The sequence below is a fragment of the Cryptotermes secundus genome, unplaced genomic scaffold (genome assembly GCF_002891405.2).
Source record: "Cryptotermes secundus unplaced genomic scaffold, Csec_1.0 scaffold161, whole genome shotgun sequence".
NCBI classification, from domain to species: domain Eukaryota; kingdom Metazoa; phylum Arthropoda; class Insecta; order Blattodea; family Kalotermitidae; genus Cryptotermes; species Cryptotermes secundus.
Window position 1 is genome coordinate 63,972 of NW_019738350.1, and position 27,646 is coordinate 91,617.

At 38.0% G+C, this 27,646-nt stretch overlaps 2 protein-coding genes and 1 long non-coding RNA gene across 7 annotated transcripts; 2 read left to right on the forward strand and 1 right to left on the reverse strand.

Annotated features, from left to right (window-relative positions):
- On the forward strand, positions 1-10,643 carry LOC111870720 (selenoprotein S). The gene is made up of 5 exons (XM_023863224.2): positions 1-294; positions 2,096-2,239; positions 5,641-5,747; positions 7,703-7,847; positions 10,235-10,643. The coding sequence occupies exons 1-5, from the start codon at positions 213-215 to the stop codon at positions 10,321-10,323; spliced, it is 567 nt and encodes a 188-aa protein (XP_023718992.1). The 5' UTR covers positions 1-212; the 3' UTR covers positions 10,324-10,643.
- Positions 10,644-10,813: 170 nt separating this feature from the next.
- On the reverse strand, positions 10,814-27,638 carry LOC111870719 (translation initiation factor IF-2). 4 transcript variants are annotated; one of them, XM_023863222.2, is made up of 10 exons: positions 27,577-27,636; positions 27,351-27,460; positions 24,818-24,930; positions 22,576-22,806; positions 21,340-21,436; positions 20,055-20,129; positions 19,409-19,495; positions 19,198-19,284; positions 17,800-17,906; positions 10,814-11,283 (listed from the first exon to the last, which is right to left on the reverse strand). In XM_023863222.2, the coding sequence occupies exons 1-10, from the start codon at positions 27,609-27,611 to the stop codon at positions 11,266-11,268; spliced, it is 960 nt and encodes a 319-aa protein (XP_023718990.1). In that variant the 5' UTR covers positions 27,612-27,636; the 3' UTR covers positions 10,814-11,265. The 4 variants fall into 4 exon arrangements, with proteins under 4 accessions (XP_023718990.1, XP_023718989.1, XP_023718988.1 ...); XM_023863221.2 differs by having other exon boundaries at positions 10,814-11,292; XM_023863220.2 differs by lacking the exon at positions 10,814-11,283 and adding an exon at positions 16,085-16,873 and having other exon boundaries at positions 27,577-27,635.
- On the forward strand, positions 11,615-13,533 carry LOC111870721. 2 transcript variants are annotated; one of them, XR_004513700.1, is made up of 2 exons: positions 11,615-12,406; positions 13,339-13,533. It is a non-coding gene; the product is annotated as an uncharacterized LOC111870721 (long non-coding RNA). The 2 variants fall into 2 exon arrangements; XR_002843907.2 differs by having other exon boundaries at positions 11,615-12,383.
- Positions 27,639-27,646: the final 8 nt, after the last annotated feature.

Below are 27,646 nucleotides of genomic sequence, written 5' to 3' on the forward strand. Positions count from 1 at the left end.
CTGAGATGTAAAAGGGGCAAGGGAATAGAAATTAATGATGTTAATGATGATGTAACATACGTGGGGGTTATCATCCGTGGAGATGTCAATGTGGAATGTGAAAGTTAAAGACATATATGTATTCGTCTGAGTTGCAAGTTTTGTTGTGAATATTTAGTGTAGAGCGGCGTAGTAGGAAGAGAATCATAGGATATAAAATCGCACAAGCAGGAATGGATGCACAAATCAATCATATCCATCCTCCTACGTTAGAGGAGAGGCCTCCAGAATTTATTTCGAGTTGGTTTTATTGGGGTTAGTAATAAGAGAGCAAACATTTCTCTTTTGAAAGTGACATTTTGTGTGAATGTTTGGTTACGTACAACAGCATGCAAAGGAAGTTACATTTGCTACTACACTCTTCCTGATTATAGTAGTGAATTATGCTGTCATATTGTTTGTCTTTACTGTGTTCAGTACCACAGTATCTAGAGGGTAACTCGTTATCGTAAGAGAATTTTCATTTCATGCATCCTGTTGTGTTATAATATATAACGTCTTTATCAAGACAGTCACAACACAGCTATATCATGGTCAGTGCCTGGTTTTGGCTCTGCTGCATGTTTCGGCTAATAATAACCATCATCAGGCAAATACATGGTTAACATATATAACATTAATGTTAATTCGTATTTAGTTGCTGCCTCATCTTACAAAGTATTGTCCCTTCTATAGGCAATGTAAACGATGACTCTAAAATTCTAGGAGAAGTTCCCTTCATCTGTTATTGTGACTGTGGTAATATAACTTCCTGCCATAAGTGACAGTTTGGGTGCATTCTTATTGGCCCAACAGGCCTGTAACTGACGTAATAAAAATGCAGTTTCAGTAGGAAAATGGTTTTCTTACATGCAATTGGCCTTTTCATAGTTGGAAGCAACATAAATGCCCATAGTGCTTAAGGTCATTTAAACTTCAAAAAGAGTAAAATGTTTATAGGATGTTCAGATTTCTTTTGAATTTTAGTGCTGGGTGCTTCTATGGGATAGTAATTTTAATAAGCTGTAGCTACATGTGAACCATGGGTACTCATCATCATCATCAGTAATCTGTCAAGACGACAGGTCCACAGTCTCTTTCAAAACAATTCCTCCACTTAATGCGATCTAGAGCTTTCTCCTTCAAATGACAGTATCCTCTTCTGTNAAGGAAATATACCAAAAATTAAAAATGGTAGGATCTTGAACACAGTTTGTGGCGCCATCTGTGTTTAATATAGAAACCCCAAGTATTCAGTGATTCAGTATTGAGGGGGTGGGTTTCTCCATGCACCACAACTGATAGTCTATTTTACATCCCCCTTTTAATTTCTACCGTCTCCATCCCCTACTGATACTGGTGCTCGCTATCATCCCCTTTCTGCCAGCAAGGTTTCTACCCTCTACTAGGCAGTGGTATCTAATGATTAGTCCCTTTCTGTCAGCGAGGTCATCCCTCCTCTGGCAGTGGTACCTAATACCTCCCCATCTATCGGAGGCATTGGAAACTATTTGGGCGGGAAACTTTTTGGCCTAATTTGGCTCAGAGGCCTCCTAGAGGCATGAGGTTCTTTTACGTGCCGTAAATCTATGACACGGGACCCACGGCTTAAAGTCCCTCCCAGAGGACTTGTTCCCTGAATTTTTCCGCCCTTAAAAATTCCACGACCTCCACCGGGTTTGAACCCGTGTACCTTGAGTCATGAGGTGGGAACGTTATCCCTAGACTATGGAGGCCGCTAACTCCAAGTATAGTATGACCAGTAAAAACAGTCTTAAACACATTAAACATAATACAAATATTATGTTTCTGGACATTATCCATCATCCTGTTTTATTTATAACACAGTGTTTCAGCGACTGGATTCTTGTCGCCATCTTCATGTGGAAACTATTCAGTTGGGCCCAACTGATAGAGCTGGTCCTTATCTCTAGACATCTGCACCAAGACAAGATATATGTTATAAATGAAAACAGGACGATGGATAATGTCCAGAAACATAATATTTGTATTAATGTACCATTGTCACACACTTTTAGGTCTTATTCAGATAGACGTGTGTTTTTGTATTCTGCAGGAAGAACATTTATAGAACAAAATGGGTGGATTTTACTTGGTGCTGGTGTGCTGGTTTGCTATCTGTGGGTCAAGATACAGCCATACATAAAGAAATGGAGAAAACAACAGGATGAAAGGAGATATGCAGCATTTTGCCATAAGAGTATGTGGTATTAAAGAAGAATAATTTTGTTTTAAAATTGAAACCTAATGCAGTGTCATTTTTAGATTGATACTGTAAACTGAACGTTGCTGTTAAATGGCTAACACTCCTTCATGTTAGTGAGATCCCAGGTTCAGACATTGGCTATCCTGACTGAGATTTTTTTATGTTCTCTAAGCTCATCCAGGCAAGTGCCAGAGTCATCTCTCAAATTAGGCCACAAATGCTTCACTCACTTCCATTACAGTTCAGTAGCTGGTAATCATCCTATCATGCAATGCTACATAGTACTGATATCCGTCATGAAACCCAGGTAAACCTCGGTATATGCGTTTTCTATCAAAGAGAATTTCAGTTAACCTTTAAAGTACAGACTTTTAAATTGTCGGGAACCTGCTGCAGCCAGAATTTAAATGGCCCTAAGTTTTCAAATTTGCAGACTTTCAGAAAAAACTATATATTTTCCGTTCTGTGCAATATAGAACTATGCACTAAAAGCAGCCTGAAAAACAATAATATTTTCTACATCTACACAAAAGAGCAATTTTTACAAATGAAAATATTCTGTGATTATTTTGTTATGAAATGCAAAATATCTTTATTATATATTATGAAATTCCAAAGGACTAACCCATAGTTTTTTCTTGAAACTTGAAACATGTTGATTTTGTAAAAAAATAATCACACTATATGACACAAACTCCGTCCTAAGTGCAACAATTTATTGTAGTTCTTTCATCTTCCTTTCTTCTACACTACATGTTTTGGCCGTAAATGGCCATCATCAGATGTATACTCTCACATAGCTGCTTCACTGCACATAGTTTAAAATTTAAAAAACACTAGTCTTCCCAATTGTTCATTTCTCCATTGTCAACAGGTTTCGATATATCAGAATCCTCCTCGCCGATATCTGTCAGATATGTACAAAATCTTTGGTAACCTACACACGTCAATTTGATTTTTAAAAACTGGCACTTATTAAAATATTTAATTCCAATTTACATGATAGTATACACCTGATGATGGCCATTTACAGCCGAAACGTAGTGTAGAAGAAAGGAAGACGAAAGAACTACAATAAATTGTTGCACTTAGGATGGAGTTTGTGTCATATATTGTGTAGAGTGTAGCAGGATGCTTAAATATAATATTATAATCACACTATATACAATAATCTTGTTCAGACTGTACATGAGTATGAACCGTGTCACTTTACAGTTTATGAAAACTCCATTCAGTGCTCACACTCTGATGTGTGTGTGCCACTTCTCGAAGCAGTCCCTGACACACAGACCAACATCTCATTTTTACAACAGAAGAGGGTGCTCCTGATTTTCTTATTTAGTAAACGCACATGGCGTCTTTGTTTCCCTTTGGTTGGTTAGTGTTGTGAATGTTTCACTTCTAGTTGACTCATTTGGGCCCAAGATGAACTTGGCCTCCCTCGAGAAATGCCACTGACCTTTATATTTGCCTCATGTGATTGTAAAGTCAAATCTTACGCTAGGATATCACGGAATTTTAATGTGTCACATTTCCACCACACGACTTGTGCAGTAAATAGGCATTGAGAATAGTCATGTCTGGAAGGTAGAAAAACAATATCTTTGTCCATTTCCATGTCCTCCTGGCAATTCAATGTCTTATTTACCATCCTGTCAGCTTTATCCACAAAGCCCATATGTGGCATTGTAGCCTTCAATTACATGGGGTTTGACAGCATGGCGAGATTCATCTTGGAAGTTGCCATCCGTTGGAAGAGGGTGCAGGGTGCATATTCATCAGAACTTATACATCAACATATACATCCAACACACAACCCTTGTAACAATATCCCCTTTTTCCAATTTCATTCATTTGGGCTGCATTTCTTGTGGCATTCCACGCCTATCATTGCGACTGGTGCCACATGAATTTATTTTCCTCTCCAGTAGATCATCAGATAATGCAGGAGAACTGAAATAATTGTCCATGTAAATTTGTGTCCTAAGCCTTCTACTCTCTGAATTAGCTGAAGAACAGTGCCATGTGTTGATGTAATTTCTTCTGTTGCAAGTTGTCTTTGTTATCTTAAATAAACTGTCATATCATATGTATAGCCAAGAAAATCGCAGAGCTTGTAAATTTTTATACCAAATCTTTTGTGTTTCCTTGGAATATACTGACGAAAAATCGCTCTTCCCTTGAACAGCACTATGACCTCATCAACAGCAGTATGTTCTAATGGATTGTAAAGTTCACAAAATTTGTTGTTCAGATTGCAAAAAAAAAAAAATCCAATTTTCCAAAGCCTATCATAATTTGGGTCATCGCGATTTGAAGGAGCTTCATTATTTTCAATATGCAGTAATCTCAAAGTGTGGAAGAAATGATCTCATACCATGGTGTTATGATAGAATGAAGTGTAGTATTGCTCATCTCTTGACCAATAATCTTTGAGGCTGTCCCATTGATTGTGGCCCATTTGAATTATTATTGCCAAAAATTTATATAAATCTTCAATTGCAATATCAGGTGGTTGAGCAGAAGGGCCTGGAGCATCTGGCAAGCCATATATTGAAGGAAATATATATTGGTTTCTTGTAAGAAGATTTGGAATATTTGCTGGAAAAACAGAATGAAAATGGAAAATGACAATGCAATGACTGTGCATTTATATTGGGAGCAGCTGATTTGTTGATTCCACTTGGAGGACCAGTGAAATCTAGTACCTTTGGCGAATTCCCAGGTCTTCTAGCATGAAACTTGATTTCCATGTCCTCTGCCTCATTATCTGATGATAATGAAATATTTTCATAAGGTTCAGTGAACTCATTGAGTTCTTCTAAGTCATCATCAGATTCCTCTTCCATCAATATTTCCTCCAGATCTTCTGCATTAATAAGTTTTGAATATCGGGCACATTTTTTAAGTTCCATCTTGGGGGAGGGAGGTTTCCAGCTAAATCGAATAAATTATGATGACTGACAAAGCGACACTCATTTGTTAGTAACACTTGCTAAATAGTGATGAAAAATAATTATAATGATATTCGAAAGAATGCCAGTCGAACACTGATACCAAAAGTCACAGTGAAATCATGACCTCAAATTTATTGGTTTATTGTTAAAATAAATTCTCATCTGATTGCCAATGATCTCATTTTTATGGACACTAGAAAATGTCTGACAGAATTCCTCTTTTTAACAGTACTGTGCATTGGAAAAGAATTAATTATATCACTTATTAATGAATGTTAATGAAATCTCTGTATGCATTAGTTGTCATGCATATGCACGAGTTAAAATGAGTCAGTCTTGTTTACGTACTATGGGTGAATATCAACACTCAAGGAATTTTTCCTACATTTTACTGTGGCACCAAAAATTACCATTGTAAATTGATTTAATATATTTTAGATCCTGATTTAGTCCGTTCCCGCCAAGAAGCTATGGACATCTCAAGGCAGAGACTTCAGGAACAACATGATGAAAACGCCAAAGTGTATGCTGAAAAATTGAAAGAGGTTTGTAATAATAGTTGTGTGTAAGAAACACATTTTTATTTATGAATATTTTTGTCAGTCTCTTCAATATGCTATATACTGCATTCGAATGTGATAGGATTATTGCAGACTTGATAAATAACTAGTGGATATCATGAACAAATCTGTTTATGAGATCTTCTGAACATGCTACAAGCAATGTAACTGAACCGGAAACGGAACAGCAGAGATGAAGAACATAGATGGCGATAGTTTACCTAATGCTCTACTTTCAACAGAATGTTTCAGAAGACTGACTTACAAGCAACCATATTTGCAACTGTAATTTTAAGTTACTTGAAACTAATGCTGTAAAACATTACTTTACTGATTTTATTGACATAGGAATCTATCCAGAATATGATTCTTTTGTGTCCAGTATTGTTTGCCCTCAAAATTTTAATTTTCCATGAATGCAATTAGTGTTGCTTTGCTGACGATTTACATAGCTGCTATGATTTCTGCCTTCAGTTCTTAAGGCTATTAGTGGGTATGACTCACTGACAATAATCTCCTACTATTAGGTGTTCTACGAGTAGTAGTGAGTAAATAGGTCACAATTGATGTCAAATGTAAAACATGTGATGTTGAACCTGGATATACCATATTCCTTGACATTTCCTCCACCAACGTCGATACACTTGTCCCATTGCTTTGCCAGTGCATCGAAACCTGCAGAATAGAAGTCTTCTGACTACTGTCAGCCACTTCTGCACCTGGTCAGATATCATCTGTGAATTTTGAAAGTCCTTGATTGAATTTCTTGACCCAGCTGTGAACCACTGTACATGACAGACACTTCCCAGCATAAACAGGAAACATTTCCTTATTAATATCCTTTATGTTGAGTCAGTTTGCCCACAAAAAAAATGCACAACAGAGTGCTGCTCTTTGGTAGTTTACTTATCAAGCACAGTCGCCATTTTGACTACTGAAATCAGCCTCAGTATGCATGTGTGTCTGCAACCTAGTGATACACAAGAAAACCTATTATGTCCAATATGGCTGTTTTACTTCAATCTGTGACCAATTAACTGACTCTCCCTCATATGATTCATTTTGAAATGAAATTCAATAATTTCGGTGCAGCATCTTGTTTGATGACAGTGCATGAGTTCATGGTCTTTCATCACTTAAAATAGTGTGGGATGTTTTCTGGAGTTGGAAGGGATATGGTATTCAGTGAACATGGTGTAGCAGTAATGCTGTAGTTTTGTTTTTGGAAAGTGTTAAGTTTGAACTCGGCTAGGACACTGACTATCATGACTGAGGTTTTTCATGGTTTTTCTCGTCTCTCCAGGCAAATGCTAGGATGGGACCGTGATAAGCCATTACAGCCTCCTTCCACATCCTTTCCAGTTCATTAATCATTCTATCATTCGATGCTCTGCAGTTCAGTTTCTGACTTTGTCATTAAATTAGCAACAGAAGAAGAGTTACAGTATTTGAAAACACAGCCAAAAGAATGGATTTCATCATGAATGATTAGTACACCTACCTAGATCACAGCTTAGAATGCACCAGTGGGGGGTGGAGTCCAGCTGGGTCCACTCGGCACAGCAGTTACTGACTGGCCTATTGTACTTGCCCCGGGTGATTACGATGGTGGAGAATTTGGTGGAATGAAGATTGGCAGGGGAAACCGAAGTACTCGGAGAAACCCCTCCCCAGTGCCACTTTGTCCACCACAAATCCCACTTGACCAGACACAGGATCAAACCCGGGCTGCCACGGTGGGAAGCCAGCAACTAACCACATGAGCTATGGCGTGGCCTAGAATGCACTAACTGGAGTAGGAAAATTTTGCACAATAATAGGTTAGTTGAGTTCTGCAGATCGTACAACAAATTAGCAGGGCACCTATCAGAATTTTAATATAATAAACAATTTATGGCACATTGTTTTACTGTTTTACATATGATTCTGATTTTGTACAGCATGAAGCAAAGAAGAAGAAAGAATATCTTGAAAGGCAAGAAAGAAAAAGGCTAGTTGAAGTTGGTCACAGACTGTCAGAGCAAACCAGTTCTTCGCAGTCAAATAGCAAAGAACAGAAATCAGCAAAATCCTCACACCGACCAGGTATTGGAATATTTTCTTGACTAAAGTCAGAAGAATGCTCATGTGTTACTGATATTTATTGTAAGCTTGCTGGGTCCATTACAGCTTCACCAGAGCCCCACAGGCCATTGTTTTCATGGTTCCTGTTAGAACAGAGTTTCTTCTTACTGGTTATATAAAGGTCCTTGTAGATGCTTTGCAGCTCTAGTTTCTCCTTGATATTGTTTACTCATCCATGCAAAAATTCTGGGGCTGTAATTGAAACTGATGAAATATTGAATCTAAATGTTGACGTTATAGGGAATTTTGATGCTGATTTTGAACTTGATAGAATTGCTGATTTTCCATTTCAATTAAGAATTCTTTCTCTATGGATTGCTTAGGTATTTTTATTGTATAATGTAATATTATTATTATTATTTGGAGGGGGTGGGTTTCCCCATGCACTGCGACCATTTGTTGATCTAGTGTGCGTCCCCCTTTAATTCTAACTAGTCGCCATGCCATTCCAGTACTGGTGCTTGCTATCAGCCCTGTTCTGCCAGCAAGGTCGGCCCTCTCTGGCAGTGGTCCCCGATACTTCCCCATGTACCGGAGGAATTCGAAACTACTTGGGCGGGAAACTTGCCTAATTTTGCTCAGAGGTCTCCTAGACATGAGGATCTTTTACATGCCGTAAATCTATGACACAGGACACACAGCTTAAAGTCCCTCCCGGAGGACTTGTTCCCTGAATTTTTCCGCCCTTAAAAATTCCATGACCTCCACCGGGTTTGAACCCGCATACCTTGAGTCATGAGGTGGGAACATTACCCCTAGACTATGGAGGCCGCTCATATAGTGTAATAAATTGGGGCACAATGCTACAAGCTGGAAGGTCACGGGTTCAAGTCCCGATGAGGTGGATATTTTTCAGTGTAACTAATCCTTCCAGCTGCACTGTGGCCCTGGGGTCAACTCAGCCTCTAACAGAAATGAGTACCAGAAAGATTCCTGGGGGGTTAAGGGTGGCTGGCGCATAAGACTGACAACCTTACTGCCATCTGTGAGCCAACTGTTTAGAGAAAATGTGGGAGCCTCGACATCTCACAACCCCATGGGCCTCCACAGCCTGTTACAGTGATATGTTTACCTTTATAATGTAATGCATTACATAAATAATAAAGCCGCATGTGTGCACGCACACAGTATGAATTTTTCAAAATTTTTCGAGAGGAGAGGAAAACAAGGAAGTTTTAAACATGAAGTACTGAACTTCTTTGTTTTCACTGTTAGGTTTAGAAAGTGTTTCTTTATATATTTAAAATCAAATGAAAATGAAAACAGTGTTTAAACATCCAAGTACCTTTTTTTTATCTCAACCCCCATTGCTAAGATTTTGACCTATGAATTTTTGTTCCATGCATTTGCTGAAGACATTCTCGTCAAGTGAACTGCAGGAATGATCTAGAGATCACACATAATTTCTGTTTTATTCCAGTGGATATTGTAAGGCAGAGGTTCCAATACCCAGAGCCTCAACAGCCTTCTGGTAGGTCACATGCTGTCAAAATAATAAAGACTTATAGTTGGGAAGTTGTCAGTTCAAATCTCAGCTGGGATGTTGGCCATCACGATAGGTTCTTCATGGTTCTCCTCAGGTGCTTCAGAAAATGCCTGGATAGTACATCAATTAGGCCCTGACTGCTTCCCTCAAAACCCTGTTCCAATTCACATTCACCCCTTCACCCCTCCTACCCTTTGATAGCATGGTGTCTAGGCAGTGACAACGTATCAGAATAAACTGCACGACAGTCTTTTCTTCTCAGTTGATTCCCATCTCTTTGCCTCTCCTTAACATCCGCTAGTATCAGACTGTGAAACGTCTTGTTCTGGGTCATCCCAAAGGTCCTTATCTTTTAATTTTAATTCTAATACCCTTTTTGTTAACCTTGCTCTGTCTACTATTGCTACACAACCAAATCATCATAAGTTGTTTCTATGTCAACTGTATTATTAAATTCTGAATGCCTGTAGAATTCAGTAAGTGTAAAGTATTACTCAGCTATAACAGCCATGACATAGGCGTCTTCAGTTAATATGAACAGGTAACTGCAGAGTCCTTCTTGACAAGCTTATAGCCTTTTGTCTACTCAACATGTTCCATACCTTTTATGGAACCTGAACATTCATTACCATGGCCATAGGAGTTTGCCATTGGGCTGTCCTGACCAGATGGATCCAGACCTCACCCTCCCACCAATGTTCTTTAAGATATGTTCAGCAATTTTTAACTTTATTTTGAGTATAAATGTAGACCAGGTAAGTTCTGTATGGTTTGCTGCAGTATATGTACTGACAGAAAGTGCACTACTGGAATGAAACGTTAAGTTTCAAACATTACTCATTGGTATCTTTGCATTTGACAGATTACAATCCTCTGATGGGGGCAGGTGGGTCTGGTGGGTACAGGCCCCCTCGGCGCACCTGTCCTGGTGGTGGCTGTGGCGGCGGCTAGGCTGGAGGACGATCGAGGTGCACGGTCATTCTAGGACAATGAATATTCGTCATAGCATATCTGGGTCTATAAACATCCCTGTGAAGTCAGAGATCATATTCCATTTTATCTAAAAGACTTAAATATTTTTGTGTTTGTTTATATTTGTATCAGTACTGAACTTGTGTTGTCACCTGTTGTATGTTATGCTATGAAAATTTTGAAGTGATCTGTAAGCTGTTTTAATGCATTAGAGCATATTAATATATTATAAGACAGATCATTTATTCTTGCATATAATTCTGGAATAGTAATAACAATAAAAGATATTTAACACTTTATATTCTCTAAACTTCCTTTACACACTGACATTGAATGTAACATCAGTTCTAATAAAATCATTGAGCAGGTTCACTCAGAATAGCTTGTCTTGTAATTATGTGAAATATGAGATGCGTCCACTAGTTAATATGGCCTGATTTAGAACAGGAATGAACCCAGAAACAAAGTGATGATAAACACAGTACAGAGGATGGTAATCTTGGACCAGTCCTAGGAGCCGTGTGAGTCATACCTTGCAAATGAAAAGTCCTGTGTTAAACATGGCATCCCATGTGACATTTCTTGGGACCAATGTTCAGACGTTGACTAGGTTCCTACCAATATCCACGAAATCCTGAATATAACTTTATCTTTAAATGATGTTTCACTGACTTAAAATGAAGAAACTCAAAAACAGCTTGTCTGTATTAAGTTGACATGGAAGCAAGAGCAATGTGTCTGTTGTTTTTAACTTGAACACGTGATTCTGATGTCAGCCAAGGACGTCAGCGGGGAAGAAAGGACCGGCTTGCATCCTGATATCCGGAGAGGCCACTCCAAGGAACTTAACGGAGAAGAACCATTGCGCAGTTCACCTGTGTCTCTGGGAGTGCTGCCTATGTTCTTGAGGTGCATGCTGCTTCAATGTGCAGAGTTTTGCTGGAAAGACTGCTCACATTCAAAAAACAGCAACACACCATGACACTTTAAAACCAGTAACATATTTTAGTAAGTGGTATATTTACACGACCGCCTCCGTGGTCTAGTGGTCAGAGTACAGATCCAGAGATCCCTGGTTCAATTCCTGGCGCTACCAGATTTTCTGAGAAGTAGTGGGTCTGGAACAGGGTCCACCCAGCCTCGTGAGGATAATTGAGGAGCTATTTCAAGGAAATAGCGGCTCCAGTCTAGAAAACTGAGATTAACAGCCATGGGGATCCGTTGTGCTGACCACACGACACCCTTTATCGGCAAAATATTGGCACTAACTTCGCTGACAAGTGGCAGTTGCTCAGTCAGTATAGTTCACTTGTGGACTACAGACCACAGAGTTTGTTAGTGCTGTATGTTTACGCACATGAATCAGTGACTGGCAGACATACAGATAATTATGTATGTAGATTTCCATGGTGGAATAGAAACAGGCCTGTTATATTGCTTTCGGCTTTAGGAAATTTGACAAGAGGTGAGTGTTGATAAAACTGTTATCAATTCTGAATAGATAACTGCAGGTGTGTAGACTGATGCCACCAGTCTGTCTAATGGAGCAGCATGTCACAGATTTAGATGTACATATTTATTGCATGTCTGTCTTTTCAAAAAATTATACTAAATTCTCAGCATGTAATCTGCTATGTAAATACATGTCTGAGATGCAATTTCTTTCATATTGTCAAAGAACTTAAGGCAACTAGTCCTAAACATATGGTATATGAAATTGTTTCTCAGGTTTCAAATTGATGGACCGAAGAACATGGGCACAAAGTTTTACGTGTCCTACGTCATTCAGAATTACTGGAGTTTTGGACTTTTCCCATCGTCCGGTAGTCTAGAGAATGGAAAACACGATGTTTCGGAAATTGGATCTGTTTCCATCTTCAGGTGAAGAAGAAGACACGTACTCAGTTGAGCACCTTAGAAAGAGAATCTACAATGTCATTGTCATTTCAACCCCATACAAATTTGTTTGGTCCCAGGTTGAGAGATATTATAGCAGCAGCACTGGTCAAGATGGAACTGGAACAGAAGTTGTGAATAAGGTGTGAGAACAGTATTTGTGCAGGTCTGTATGTTCGTTTTTGTGTTGACCATAAAACAATGACTTCTATTGCTTATGTTTTGTAATAGTGCTGTAGAGTGTAGGCACACTGGCACAAATGTATTATCTCACCCCAACAGTGAGGGAGAATTATGTACATATTCTGTACTGTCAGTGCTGTGCTATGAACCAACATCTTGAAGCTTTCACAGCAACAGAATATAATTTTAAAATTTCATAATAGCAATTCAGTTCTCCTTATCCACATTTTGTTTTTCTGTTTCTAAACAGCTCTNACTTCAACAAACATTGCGAGTATTAATGGTTCACAAATTTGAGTTAATATATGTTGTTACTCAGTGTGGCCACAGATTAATTGTAATGTATTCTATACTGTCAGTGCTGTGCTATGAACCAACATCTTGAAGCTTTCACAGCAACAGAATATAATTTTAAAATTTCATAATAGCAATTCAGTTCTCCTTATCCACATTTTGTTTTTCTGTTTCTAAACAGCTCTCAGTATTGTCATTCATGCATACTTACTAGACTGTATAATGTATGTACTAAGAGACATACTAACCCAGTATGTTTTGATTTCCCACCAAGGTGTGATTACTATAGATGGCTTGCAAAAGAGAATCTGATTAAAATTTCATGACAATGTAATGTTAAAGATCACTAACTGGTCATGACACACCCTGGTTCATCCTCTGGTGCTGGTTTAACAGCATGATAACTAATTACAAATATTCAGATTGGCATGTAGGGAAATTTACCAGACCACAGCAACCACACCCTTAGTATTCTGCCAGATATCTCGCAATGTGTGGGCTGTCATAAATAGAGGTCTGCACAGTGAAGTTGAGAAATTTTATGCCACAGTGAAAGTTCATTTTGCAGTTAATTGAAGGTGTGGCATGTTATTTTACTTAATTATTCGTTTCTTGTTACAGAAACATGTTGCCTGATACAGAGTCAAAGTCTGTGAACAACTTATGCAAGATAACGATGAATAGGCTTACTGATGAAAGAACAGATCATCTACAGTGTGAAGCAGTGCCTGCAATAGCAGAGGTGCATGCCTTGAAATCAGAACAGGATGCAATGAAACTGTATTTTTACAGACTTAAATTTCAAAGTAAAAAAAATATTCTTCTTCTTAACTTGATTGTAAATGTTTAAGTATTGCTACAAAATTAAAACCTGCTTTAAAATTTAAGGAGAAAATGTGACTTACTGGTACAAGGGCTTAAGCAGTGTCAAACTAATATTTTAGTCATATATTTGTAAGAGTATTGCAGTCAAGTTTTGCTGATACGTCTCACTATTTGATTGCTTTACTGATAATACATATATACGTGGTTCTATCCAAAAGTTCCCGAAATATATTATTAAAAACTATTACCATCACCTTCAAAGTAGTCCTCTTGGGAGCACATACACCGATCCCAGCATTTCTGCCACTTTTGAAATGCATCTTGGAAGTCTTTCTTTGTTAGGGTGTTTAGTACAGTCTGCGTTTCCGCTTGAATTTCCTCAACTGTATCAAATTTTCGCCCCTTCAACTTGATTAAATCTTGGGGAAGAGAAAGAAGTCACATTGAGCTAAATCTGGCGAGTACAGTGGGTGGGGAACAACTGCCATCTTGTGTTTAGCCAAAAATTCCTGCACAATGTAAGCCATATGTGGTCGTGCGTTGTCATACTGGAGTACCCAGTCGTTCGTGCGCCACTTCTCTGGACGTTTTCTCCTCATGTGCTCCCTCAAACACCTTAGAACATCGCGACAGAACTCTTTATTGACTGTCTGACCAGGAGGGACAAACTCCTTATGAACAGTCCCGTCAATATAAAAAAAAAACAGATCAACATGGACTTAATGTTGCTCTTGACTTGTCAAGCTTTTTTTGGCTGAGGTGAAGAAGGGCTCTTCCATTGTGACGATTGCTGCTTGCTTTCAGGGTCGTAACCATAAACCCAACTTTCGTCACCAGTGACAATCTTTGAAAGAAAGATTGAATCCTCTTGAAGCTGCTGTTGAAGTTCCCTGCAGACTTCCAAGCGATGCTGCTTCTGTTCATTTTGCAGTAGTCATGGCACAAACTTCGCCGCAATCCTCCTCACGTTCAGTTCCTCTGACAGAATTCGTTGATATGTACCATCTTCGTCCCTAGGTGATACAGAGGTCTTGGATGGTCAGTCTACGATCTTGCAGAATCAGATCCCTAACTTTTGCGACATTTTCTTGTGTGGTGCCAGTTGATGGCCATCCCGAACGATCGTCATCATCGGTCAGTGTTGGGCCATTTTTGAAATGCTTATACCAGTCATAAGTTTGTGTCTGGCCTAAACTGTTGTCACCAAAAGCTTGCTTCAACATTTGGTGCGTTTCTGCAGCGGTTTTCCCAAGTTTAAAACAAAACTTTATACAGACACTCTGCTCTCTCAGGTCAGTCATCGCAAAACCGCAAACTCGCGGAAACACAACAGTGGAAATACGTTCAACAACAATACACCCAACCACTCAACCTGACGCTGCTTTCCACACTGATTCAAGAAGGGTGTGTGGGGAGACACCTAGCAGTATTTCAATGTACTCATAACCATTTGCGCAAAATTCAAATTTCGGGAACTTTTTGATACACCACATATTTGCCATGAGCAAAAAACATTCCGGTTACTTTCAGCATTGTGTTGTTTCTTTCCATTACATTCACTTCTCATGAGGCAATTGAGTGCTTTTAGGCAAAACACAGGGCTTCAGATCACTATACAAATTGTTCTTTGTCTTCAACTGTAATCCTAGTTTTTATGCTTCTAGAAGTGTATTATGTCTTGGCCTGGAGTGACATCCCATATGTCTTGTTTTTGTAGGTCTGTATGTTTTATGCCCTCACCTCATGGCTCTTTGCAACATGATTTAGATATATTTTTGATATTCCTATTTCAATACATATCAAAATATTTAGTAGCAATGTATTTCCCTTCTGTATACTGAATTTTGCATTGACATGGGTCATTTAAGTGTTCACATGAGTAAGTTATTGATTGAGTTAGATGTAGAATAAATTTCTATATTCTGAAACACAGAAACCTTTACATTATTCCATCACTCGACATTATCTAGAGGTCAGAACAGAAACAGTTTCCCTTAGCTTCTTGGTAGTCTCCCTAGGTACATACTATTCATGTACCTAAAAAGAAATGACATACAGTGAAATGTCATTAAATTTTTATTTACTATTAATTAGTTAAACACTGATAAAATACACATTTTAAGTTATACTCCTAATGGTAACAGAGTGATAGCCAGAATATAATTATAATTAACTGGAAAGCTATGAAAAATAATTAAGAAATGTCCTTAGGTATAACACAAAAACAATGTAAGTGCAAAACATAAACCTACATACCATGTTATTTATTCAATCAATCATTCGTTTAATTATTTTGAACTCTGAGACTGTATGGCTCTCTCACGTGAGGTTAAAATAAGTTTATATCTGAAGAGGTGTCTCTTTTACTAAGACAAACCTTCAGAACCATCAGAACATGAGTGTCAACACAACAGTCTCACTTTATTTTTTAATCTTTGAAATGGGTTATTGTAAACAAATCTGTACAGATATTATGTTTCTGGACATTATCCATTGTCCTGTTTTTACCTACAACACCACTGTTTTGAAATATAAACAGGGCAGTATTTTAGATAAAAACAGGCTGATTGATAATGTCCAGAAACATAATACTTGTACTAATGTACCATCATCACACACTTTATAAACAAAACTGAGTTAATTTCCATGCAAAAATGAAATGAAAATTCTGGAAAACTGTAAAACTGGTTAAATAACATAGTTCTTATGTGCATTTGTCAAAGACCAAATGAAAAAAGTGTTATAAGATTAGGCAGAATATAAAACTTAAGAGCACAAAATCGAAGTTTCCATGCATTCTGTTCATCTCACAGAAAGCAGCAATTAAAATGAAGAGTGACTCATGTATCTCACCATGAAGCCCTCATCACTGCTATTAGTAGGATCCAGAAACTATAATTTATGCACCATACTCTATAATGAAGACATTAACAAATTCAGTGTCATCAAGTAAAGTGATCTGTGAATTACAGTTTTGGCTTAAATTAAATTATATTAAAAGGTCTCGGCAAGAGCTTCGCCTAAATGCATTCCTGTAGGCTGTTGCATACATAAACACAGAAAGTGTGATGTTTTGTAGTTAGTTATCAGCAGCACTTAGAAATAAATGGTTAGTTTTTTAATTGTTCATTTTAAGAATGGGGAACGATTATCTGTAATAAGCAGTGACACTGCGAGCCATATGTGCCCAGAAATGAAGAACCTTATACCATGTGTGTCTTATAAGTAAATGTTGAACAATATTCTTCGTGAAACTGAGAAACAGATTTCTATGTAAGCAACATTACTTGAGGGATGTGTGTTTGAGCTTTTCCACAATGTCTTCCTCTTCCTATTAAAAGAAAATGAAAAAAACTGAAAAATATTACATAGAGCAGATGACAAAAGTGATGTAATATCAGTTAGACAAACTACTACTTTCTTTCTGTTTAAACAAAGTAACATTCTTCTAAGAGAATATGCATTCAATGGAACAGAGTCCTTCAAGAGCTAATAGTTGCTCAGCTAGGCCAGAAATTACCTGTCTTTTGTGGAATCCAAAGATTCATTACCACATTCACAACAGCCCTTGATTGGCCTCTACACTCACAACCTTTTCCATTTCCTTAAGATCCAATTTAATACCCTCCCATCTATTCTTGGGTCTCTTTTGAGGTTTTACAATTGGAATTTATGTGCATTTCTCACTCTCCCATGTGTGCTACATGCCTCACCCATGTAAATAGGGGAAAGTGAATACTACAAATTGCAAAACTCATTATGCAGTCATCTACACCTATTACTTACTTACTCTCACTCCTCCTCTCTCTCTTATATCAGTAGTTCTGCACTGGTGGTGTGAAGCCTCGTAAGTGGATATCTGACATATACCTCATACACTGTCAAAATGAGGTAAAAAGGGACTAAAATATTTTGACAGCTTTCTTTTATATAACATTTTCTGTGCATGGAAAAAATAATGTGTTCATATCTTATTGATGTTGATATTGCGCAGAGCTCTATGTCCACTTTGCAAGTGTCATCGTGGTGTGCTTAATTAAGCACAGTGAGAAGCTTACTTTTACCATGCTTGTAATGCACAGTAGCAACAACTAGTTTGATGTAAGAATTACATCACCATTAAAAAGGATTATATGAGCTTCACTCTGGCCAAGGTTTATGTCAACGGAAAACTTTTCTCCAGAAACACAGTCTTGTATTCAGTTGTCCTCAAACTGACACAGTCTTATATACAAGGAGTGATGTATCTGCACTTACTTGCTTTTTGGCCTCAGCAGCTTGTCTAACCTGGACATTGTACTGTTCTTGAAGCCTCCTGCGTGATGCTAACATTTCTCTTCTTTGACGGGCTTGTACATCTCTCACTAAAACATCCAGAATTCACATTCTCTTTGACATATTGACATGACTACTGTTGATTGGATTTTAAGACATCTTATGCGTGTGTACTATATTAATTTCCAGATGCACATGTTATGAATCCCACAAAANGTATTGACATTACTACAAAACATTCCTTTGTAGAAATAACACTGCTAATTGGATTTTAAGACATCTTATGCGTATGTACTATATTAATTTCCAGATGCACATGTTATGAATCCCACAAAAAAATCTGAAGTGTATTTCATTCAAACTAAAGAATTACTGTAAATTATCTAGCTCTCTGACCTTACATCACTGCCATTAAGATTCGCTGTATGATTGCAACAAACAAAAGCAGCATCACAAAATTGTGAAATAGTATGGAAACCCAACACTGGAAGCACAAGAAAACATTTTCACCTTCCAGATATTTAAAACATGATTTCTGATGCAACTAAACCCATGAATGATGGAAAACGAAATATATACTCCAATATATTTATTTTTACTGCATACTTTTTTGTTCTTCAGTCCTCAAAATTTTTGCTCATAACCTTATGTTATGTTCCAGTGTACAATGAACAGTGCAAGTTACCATAATTTTTCAGCAGATTTCTGAATTCAAAATATGTGCTGTACTGAAACGTCCTTGTGCTCACACTGCATGGTCATTTCAATTTTCAGATTCCACTGATGAACCAATATTTTTTTGTCACACTCTATAAGGTAAAATGTCTATAAGACACTCTGAAATATTGAAATTTGCACTGCTGCTTTCAAATCAGGTCTCTCCTGCTCTGAAGTCTGCATTATCAGGACCCATAAAACTGACTTATGACACAAGTAACTTTTCACAAATAACATAAAAGAACTGTATCCACAATGATCTCAATTTCATCAAGAAACTGTAAGGACTCTGATGTAATATTTTATTATTTTAGGCTGAACTTTCATATGACTTTCCATGTTAGAAACTTGAAAGGATTGACCTGAACTGGAATCATCTTCAGTTAACCCCCTTCCCCCATTTGTACTGCTTGTTCCAGTAGCATTTCTTTATTCCCAACACACAACCACCACCTGAAGCACTGACAGATCCTGTAACATGGCCACTGCTTGCAACAGCTCCTTAGTTGGTAAATCCTATATGGCGGAAGATTGCTCATACAAACTGGACAATTTTTTGGTTGGTTTTCTAAATTCTAGGTATGTTACAGCAATTCTTTTGGAATTCCTGGCTTTAAAAGGTGTGCAGTTTTCCAGTTGGTTCTATAAACTTGATGAACTTACCACAGTTATCTGACCTGGGTAATGCTGCAGTATTCCCTCCTCCCAAAACATGGCCACTTTTTGCAACAGCTGATTGTACAGCAAATCCTGTGATGGAATCAATAAGCGTAATCACCTCTGAATGATACAAAATGGACAATTTTTCAGTTACTATTTTGAATTCTAAAAACTAGCAGTTTTCCAGTTGGTTTTATAAATTTGGTGTACTTACCACAGCTATCTGATCTTGCTGATACTGCTGTGCTCCCAGCCACAAAAACATGGTTAGTGTTTGGAACAGTCCCTCGGTTAGCACGTCCTATGTGATAGAAGTAATACAGCAATAATCTCAGAATGACTCAGTCGGTATAACGACTGGCTACCGGCAGGTTGCCTGAGGGGCTGGGTTTTGAGTCCTGGTAGAGGTAAGATTGTTCTCCTCTCTATGTTTTCCAGACCAGTTCAGGGGCCCATCCAGACTTACACCCAATGAATACCAAGGACTCTTTCCCCGGAGGTAAAGTAGCCAGGGTGCGAGGCTAACCACAAATCTGCAACTACTGCTGCAAGAATACATGATCTAAACATTCACTCCCCCCTATATATTCATGCATATTGCTTAATTAGTTAAGCACAGGGCAAACTTTACTTTACCTTATAACTGCTCTTAAAAAAAAAGGATGTTTTTCTGCTTATGTTCAATGAAACCATGACTGCTTGCAAGGAATGGTGTACAGCTGCCGGTAGTCTGCAGCATACAGCCAGGACTCGCTACACCTGCTTGAACAACATGACCTGACGCCCTATACTACTACTATCTATGATTGTTCTCAAAAAGGATTCAAGTAACTTCAATATTATGAACGTAACAAACTTACCATTACTATTTGAGCTGGCCTGTGTAGCAGAATAGCCAGTTCCCAGAAAATAGTCACTGGTTCGATTAGGAAGACCTGCATAATAAATTAAGAATCTTTAGTGGATGAAGAAAGAACTGTTGTAGTGTTGTTAGTTGTTTTTTTTTTAAGTTTAACTGTTTAGCATGTAACATTCTGCTTGTCAAGATGTTAGGCACTTCATAAGTGGATGCACCCAATTTTAATTTCATAAAAGTATGGCAGCATTAATTCCTTGTGTCCTAATTTAAATTTTGCACTGCGTGACTTGCTAATGGTATTTAAATGACCATATGACTAAGAGTGACGAAAAAGGCAGTCAGTCAAAGCTACGGAGTAGCTAAGGTTATGGTCTTTGGAATGTGAAGCCATGTAGTTTGGTAAGTTGGTATTAGTGTATACCAGGTTCCTGTGAAACACTGGTACCTATCTACTAAACTATATCACATTACATCCCTTTGTATTCACCACTGCCAGAATATAAAATCTCATATAGTGTTGGGTAGTTGTATGGGTTTTCACTATGGCCATAAGTCCTGAAACATTAAAAATGACAACTTTAGAAAGAATTTTAACACTAAAAAGACCTTCATTACAATGGCAGTTTGTTTGCTTATTTTGTTTATGCTGTTTACTTTTTTTAATTTCTCATGACTCCTTACTGTAAGATAATGCTAGCTAGCAACTGTTTCATGAATCTTGTACATCTTTAGAGTGATGACTGTGTGAAAATCTGATTTCTAATTCCTAGTGTTTGACAAATGTTGCAAATTTTACATTCAGAGTCTTTCATTTTTTACAAAATACATTATATCCTAAATAATTACAAGTATTAATTTATTTGAAGGGGGCACACGGTAGCGTAGTTGGTTGAGGCACTATGCTACAAGCCGGAAGGTCACAGGATCGAATCCTGATGAGGTCACTGAATTTTTAAATTGACCTAATCCTTCCAGCCGCACTATGAACCTGGGGCAGACTCAGCCTCTTAACAGAAATGAGTACCAGGAATCTTCCTGGGGGTAAAGGGTGGACAGTGCGCAAGGCTGACATTACCACCATCTATGAGCCAAATGTGTAGAAAATGTGGGAACCTCAACATCTCACAACCCTATGGGCCTCCACAGCCTGTTACAGGGATACCTTTACTTTTTACTTTATTAATTTATTCCAATATCTATTATTAATGTATATCTTTTAATTAGTTCCATGCTTCAAGAGCTGTAATTACACACATTTTACAGGTGTTGGAGTGCTATTTACTCACTGTATCTGCTGGTGTTGCCCAGTGCAGCAGATCTTGCCACAGTCTCAGGTCTCACATCTCTCTGTCCTGTCAGTTTCATTCCTTTGCTTTGTTCTTGCTAGAATGCAAAACCGCTTCAATCAGTAACATAATGGTTAACTTAAGGCAGGAAAATTTACTACGGTAAAGCTATCCCTGTAACAGGGCGTGGAAGCCCACAGGGGTGAGACATCGAGGCTCCCACATCTTCTAGACAATCTGCTCACAGATGATGGTGAGGTTGTCAGCATTATGCGCTCGCCACCCTTTACCCCCAAGAAGATTCCTGGTACTCATTTCTGTTAGAGGTTGAGTCAACGCCAGGACCATAGTATGGCTGGAAGGATTAGATAAATTGAAAAAATCCAATGACATCATTGGGTACCGAACCTGCAACCTTTCAGCTTGTAGCATAGTGTCTCAACAAAGAAAAATTTACAAAACTTAAATGAATATTCATCTAGTTCATGTTCCCTAGAGTAATAAATTTAAGTGTTCTTTCACACTGCACCAAAATCTGTGTAATGCCTAAATATCTATTCATGTAAAGAAAAGCTTAAACAGTGTTGAGTTTTCAAATATTACACCAGAGTCAAAATAAGGAAACCTGATTAGAACTGGATTAAAATCAAACATTTTAAACTTACTGCTCATACATTTTAATATCCTACATAACTGCTACTTGTCTTACAGTCACAGTGGCATTTCTAGTGAAGAATATGTTCTGTAACTTAGGTAGGGGCACTGGTTCTGATAACATTTTATACTACTGTAAATTATGCTATCACTGTAAAATATAGAATCTTTTGTTAAAAAACAAATTCAGATAATTTACTGACAAGTCATATCTGATTGGAAGAAAGACTCAGCTCAAACTTCATATTAAAAATAAATTCTAGTAAAAAATTATAGCATACCAAATTATATATATATATAATATTCTCGCAAACGAATCCATCATGGGCCCTTGTGAACACAGTAATAGACCTTCAGGCTCCATAAATTTGGGGGAGGGGGATTTCTTGGCAACTATTAACTTCTGAAGATGGGCTCTGCTCATTTAATTGCTATAAAAAATATATTTTCTGTTTTCTGTGATAAAAACACTTTCCTTTGCACTGGATAATTTCATTCATATGGATAAAATGTTTACAGAATGTCAAGTTAACCCAAGTTTAAACTAATTTAAATTATTTAAAATAAATCCACAACACCAACCCTCCTCTGCAACGACTGGACTGCCTCCTTATCTCTCTGAATTCTTTGCTGAACAGGAGCATTATATTGCTGCTCTAGCCAACTCTGTTCTGTTTCATTCATATCTTGTTGATTCTCCACATAATCGTGTAGCAGGTTCTGTTCTGCTGTTCTTCCTGTTCCCAGAACACGGCCAGGCCTAACAAGAGCTTCTTGTCTAGCTAGCCATGCTTCACGTTTCTTCTGTTCTCTCTAACAGCAATCATAATTAGTTAGTACCAGTTAATTCATAAAAGGCTGTTTACTTCTATGTTTACATCACATATAAAATTAAGTCACTGATGTTCATATTTTATGAATTTTATGATATCTGTAGTCATACACATCTTTTTTTCTACAGTGAAATCACAGAGCTACCCAAAAGTAGTTCAACAGCTCAGGCAGGTCTCATGAAACCAAGAGTCTGTATACATTCACTTTCTCACATCAGCTACAATGAAGTGGGCTTCTGTGTTATGTGCCAACCAACTATAAACCTGCATCCCTTATTAATGTACAGAGAGTTGTTTGTAACTTTGTTGCCCAGTTCATGGCTCTGTGCCTCACAGCGACTGTTGCACCACTGGCTGTGAGGAGCATATTAATTTTGCTGATGCCTGATGGCCGATAACGTTTACAATGAAGGAAAGTGATTAACTTGTGGACTGCTTGACACCATTTTGTTTTACAGAGAGGAGTGCAGTTTATGTGTGGGAGTTTGATTTTCCAGCAGCAGGTAACAGTTATCAACTCCATTAGCCATTGGTTCTCAGTTATGGTTAGCGAGCGGTATGGTACTTCATGGTGCAGTATACTTTAGAGTAATGTCTATTTCTGTATGATACCAATACCAAATACGGATCTGCTAGAAAGTGCTGGCGAAAATCTTTTCGTAAATTTTGTGATGCAGTTCCCAGCAGACAAACAATACACAGTTTGGTGAATAAACTTAGAACAATGGGACTCTTAATAGACAAGAAACAAAAACATAAAGAGCTGAGTGCTTACTGCGAAGTTAGATGACATGGGGGGGGGCAGACTTCAACGTACACCTAGAAAATCACTGAAATTTGTAACTCAAGAGACTGGAGTGTCAAAGTCTACTGCAAGAATTGCAACACAATTGCTGAATCTTAGACCCTATAAAACAAGAGTAATCCACGCCTTGCAGCCACACAATCCAACTAGCAAGGTTAATTTTTGCAGTTGGTTTCTACAGTCTGTCATCAAGGGTGAGATTGATCTGCAATTGACATTCTTTTCTGATGAAGCATGGTTTCATTTGCAGGGGTTCATAAATACACAGAATAATTGCTACTCGAGTTCACAAAATCCACATCTAACCCACTAAGTCCTCCATCCAGTGAAAGCTGGTGTCTGATGTGCTCTAAGTGCAAGAAGGATTGTTGTACCTGTTATTTTTTTTTAAGAAACAATTAATTGCGAAAGATACTTACACATAGAGGGGCAGCATTTTCAACACTCCTATAATCTGTGAATTGTTAACTACTTCATTCCGAAAGTTACTAACAGTCAGGCAGTCAAATTCATAAAAAAAAAAATCATACGTGGCAAGTGGTGCACCAGTTTCCATGAAGCGCACAGCCGTGGAACTGGTTAACAAAGTAATATTCCTCCCTGTATTAAACAGTTATGTTAATTCTTGTGTTGATATGCAGTGTATAAGATACAGATTGGAATGAGTGTTTATCTATGTGAAAAGTCATTCCATGCTGCTCTTGAATATCATTAAACACCTACAAAACTACATGGCATCACCGTAATATATATGTGGGTGTCTGTGCATGCACATGCATTTTTACAGTGAATTCCAGACGCACCAACCATTCTGAGCATCTAAGGAACCAGGATTCATGAAGCTTCTCTTGAATATTAGTTAAATATTGTTCAGGGCCGCGCCATAGCTCAAGCGGTTAGTCGCTGGCTTCCCACCGCGGTGGCCCAGGTTCGATCCTGGGTCTGGTCAAGTGGGATGTATGGTGGACAAAGTGGCGCCAGGGCTGGTTTTCTCTGAGTACTTCAGTTTCCCCTGCCAATCTTCATTCACCAATTGCTCCACAATCACCCTCACCTATCATCTGGGGCTGGTACAGTAGGCCAGAAGTGGCCACAGTACAAGGGACTTAGCCCCACCCCACTAGCAACTAAAAAAAATTGTTCAAATGTTTGGGAACTGCAGCACATGCAACAAATTGTTACTAACCTCCTTCTTTTTTTCAGCAGCTTCTTCTGCCTCCTTCTTGTATTTCATTTCCATTTTGCGACGAGCGTCTTCCACTGCAACTTGACGCATATGCATGCTGACACTATTCCCATCTAAACAGAATTTAACTCACAGCACAAAAGAATCTTTTATGTATGAATGAATGTATAAGGAGTGGGCCTTCTTGGCCCTTGCACCGTGACCACAGTGATCTACTGTGCCTAATCTTTTATGTAAGAATACATTTTTCTTGAAATAAGAACCGTCATTCTTCTTACGCCCAATTTTGCCGCCTATCACATTCTCCATAAATAATTAACTGCAGAACTGAATAGCCAACAATCAAGAATTTCAATGAATTATTATTCACTAACAGTGAACTTGTTTAAAAAAACATGGTCATGGTCATCTGTGATAGAAAGATGTGCTCCCAATTGGCATACACATTTCCCAAATGATTTCTTTGCAGTTTTACATACACTGTTTACTGTTGGTAGAAACACAGTTTTGCACCCAGGCAAAGTCAAGTAAATTAACCAGTGAACAATGTATGTTACTTAAAACTGTGAGAGATTATGATCAACATTAGTGATGAGACTCAGTTCAAAATTTGAGAGTGACCAGTATATTCTTGCTCAACTGATGCTCAGCTATTCTTTTCATATGAGAATCATAAATCGCTTTCTGTTGTCATTTTGCACACATCATTGGCCTTGGTGTTACATTCATTGTTGATACAAATCAATTACTGGAGACATAATTTATATTTCCACTGATAATGTGCTTAAACTCTGGAGCCTATAAACAATATTAGTGATGTAAATCAGTTCAGGCTTTACATATAATAATATCTACTGTCACACTACTGAAGTCAGAAATAATTTATATATTTTGTTAAATATACATAATATCCAAAAGTATTTCAAATAAGAGCTTTAAACTGTAATGTGATTTATGCTCCATGTAAAGTTGCCCAATGATGAACCACTTTTGAGAAATCTATATCTTCAATTTGAGCCTCGTGCAGTTACATGTGGTAAATTTTAACAAAAAACGATTAACTTGACGAAAGTTAGTATAGATAAAAATAACAAACTTAAGTGAAATGCATTAAGTATCTTTCAAGATGAAAGATATGGATGGACATGACTTCCCCATTTGGTGTACATTATATTCACACTGTACGAAGAACACTTAAAAGGATATCATCACATAAAAGTTACAATAAATACGAACTTGCAAACTGACTCGTGTTATTGCTGATTTAAATTAATGTAAGTCACCTTATATTATCAGGGGGAAAAATGCTGTTCTATATGTAGCCATGACAGTTATGCAAAGCTTGAGAAATGTTGTTGGCCTGACCCTGAAGTAAGTTCATTCTGAGATGCAGTTCATGGATTTACAATGGCACTTGTAACAATGGACTTCACTTCAGATTTTCCCATTCTCTTTAACTGATGTCAGTATGTTGGCAATGCCTGTTTAAACATTACAGAATGATTTACATGGCCTGCCAATGAATTTCAACAGATCACCAAGAAATGGGTACAACACTAAATTTAAAAAGGACTTAAAATCCTTTATATTGAATCACTCTTTATACTCTGTTGAGGAATTTGTGTCGTTTTAAATTTTAAATGTGTCAGTGTATCACAGTATCTTAAAATGATAAAGATCGTGTTTTCACGTCATTTTTATAACCTTGGGTACAGTGCTTATCCTGGTAATTGAAAATTTTGTATGCGGTTCTGTCGTACTGTATCTCATTTTTATAGTTGTATGTCTGTGACGTGTACACAATTTCCGTATGTAGTTAAGTATTATAGTAGGCCGGGCCGCGCCCTAGCTCAAGCGGTTAGTCGCTGGCTTCCCTTCGCGGCGGCCCGGGTTCGATCCCGGGTCTGGTCAAGTGGGATTTGTGGTGGACAAAGTGGCGCTGGGGCAGGTTTTCTCCGAGTACTTCGGTTTCCCCTGCCAATCTTCATTCCACCAATCGCTCCACAATCACCCTCACCTATCATGTGGGGCTGGTACAATACGCCAGAAGTGGCCGCAGTACAAGGGACTTAGTCCCACCCCACTAGCAATAAAAAAATAAGTATTATAGTATTGGTGCCTTCCATACGATAAAAGTAATAAGTACTGATCACAGGTACACCACTCTGATCAAGTCACATAGCTGTTCTGAATATATCCTAACAATTCTTCATTCAGTAAAAGCTATAGGACTTAGTTTGGATTCAGCTGTTTGCACTGTGTCGGTTATATCAGAGTTTACTAGGTTTGCATTCCCAAAGCCAGGGGAGCGGGTAGGTTCACCGTGCGACTACTGTAGCTTGTCCCTGAACTGGGCTTTCGCGCTAGCGTCGACGTGAATATGTTACTCCCAGATCATGCAATCCTTTTCCATACGACCTGATATCCGGGCCAAAGTTCGTCATTGAGCATTATTCATAAGGGCCAAGTACGTCGTTGTGTTCTCGCTATATTATCTGTGATATTAATTCTGCTTTACGCTAGCTATCAGTACCTGAGAGCATACGACCACCGTTAGCTTGGAGAGCTATGTTTCTGATAGTTGGCTGTCGTCTCACTTGTTCTTGACTTGAAGCAAATCTATTCTGTCGATTCATCTTTGCACTGGTATAAGCGGAATACAAACACACTATGAGTTCAAGAGTAGTATGGTTGATAGAACAGCTTATGTCACTACACCTTATACACCTGCAAACTAAACATAGAGCAACGACACATACCAAAACTCAACACTAACTTCTCGACCTTTCAACATCGATAGCGTGCGATAGCATGATTCCCCATTCTCTA

Bases quoted from the DNA above. Each gene is read 5' to 3' on its own strand.
- LOC111870720 (XM_023863224.2), top strand. From the start codon at position 213: ATGGATGCACAAATCAATCATATCCATCCTCCTACGTTAGAGGAGAGG. The intron at 2,240-5,640 runs GTATGTGGTATT...AATATATTTTAG, and splicing joins TGCAGCATTTTGCCATAAGA to ATCCTGATTTAGTCCGTTCC. The intron at 7,848-10,234 runs GTATTGGAATAT...TGCATTTGACAG, and splicing joins AAAATCCTCACACCGACCAG to ATTACAATCCTCTGATGGGG.
- LOC111870719 (XM_023863220.2), bottom strand. From the start codon at position 27,611: ATGTTGAAAGGTCGAGAAGTTAGTGTTGAGTTTTG. The intron at 27,461-27,576 runs GTATGTGTCGTT...CGCTTATACCAG, and splicing joins GAAGTTAGTGTTGAGTTTTG to TGCAAAGATGAATCGACAGA. The intron at 22,807-24,817 runs GTTAGTAACAAT...GATTGCTGTTAG, and splicing joins CTGCTGAAAAAAAGAAGGAG to AGAGAACAGAAGAAACGTGA.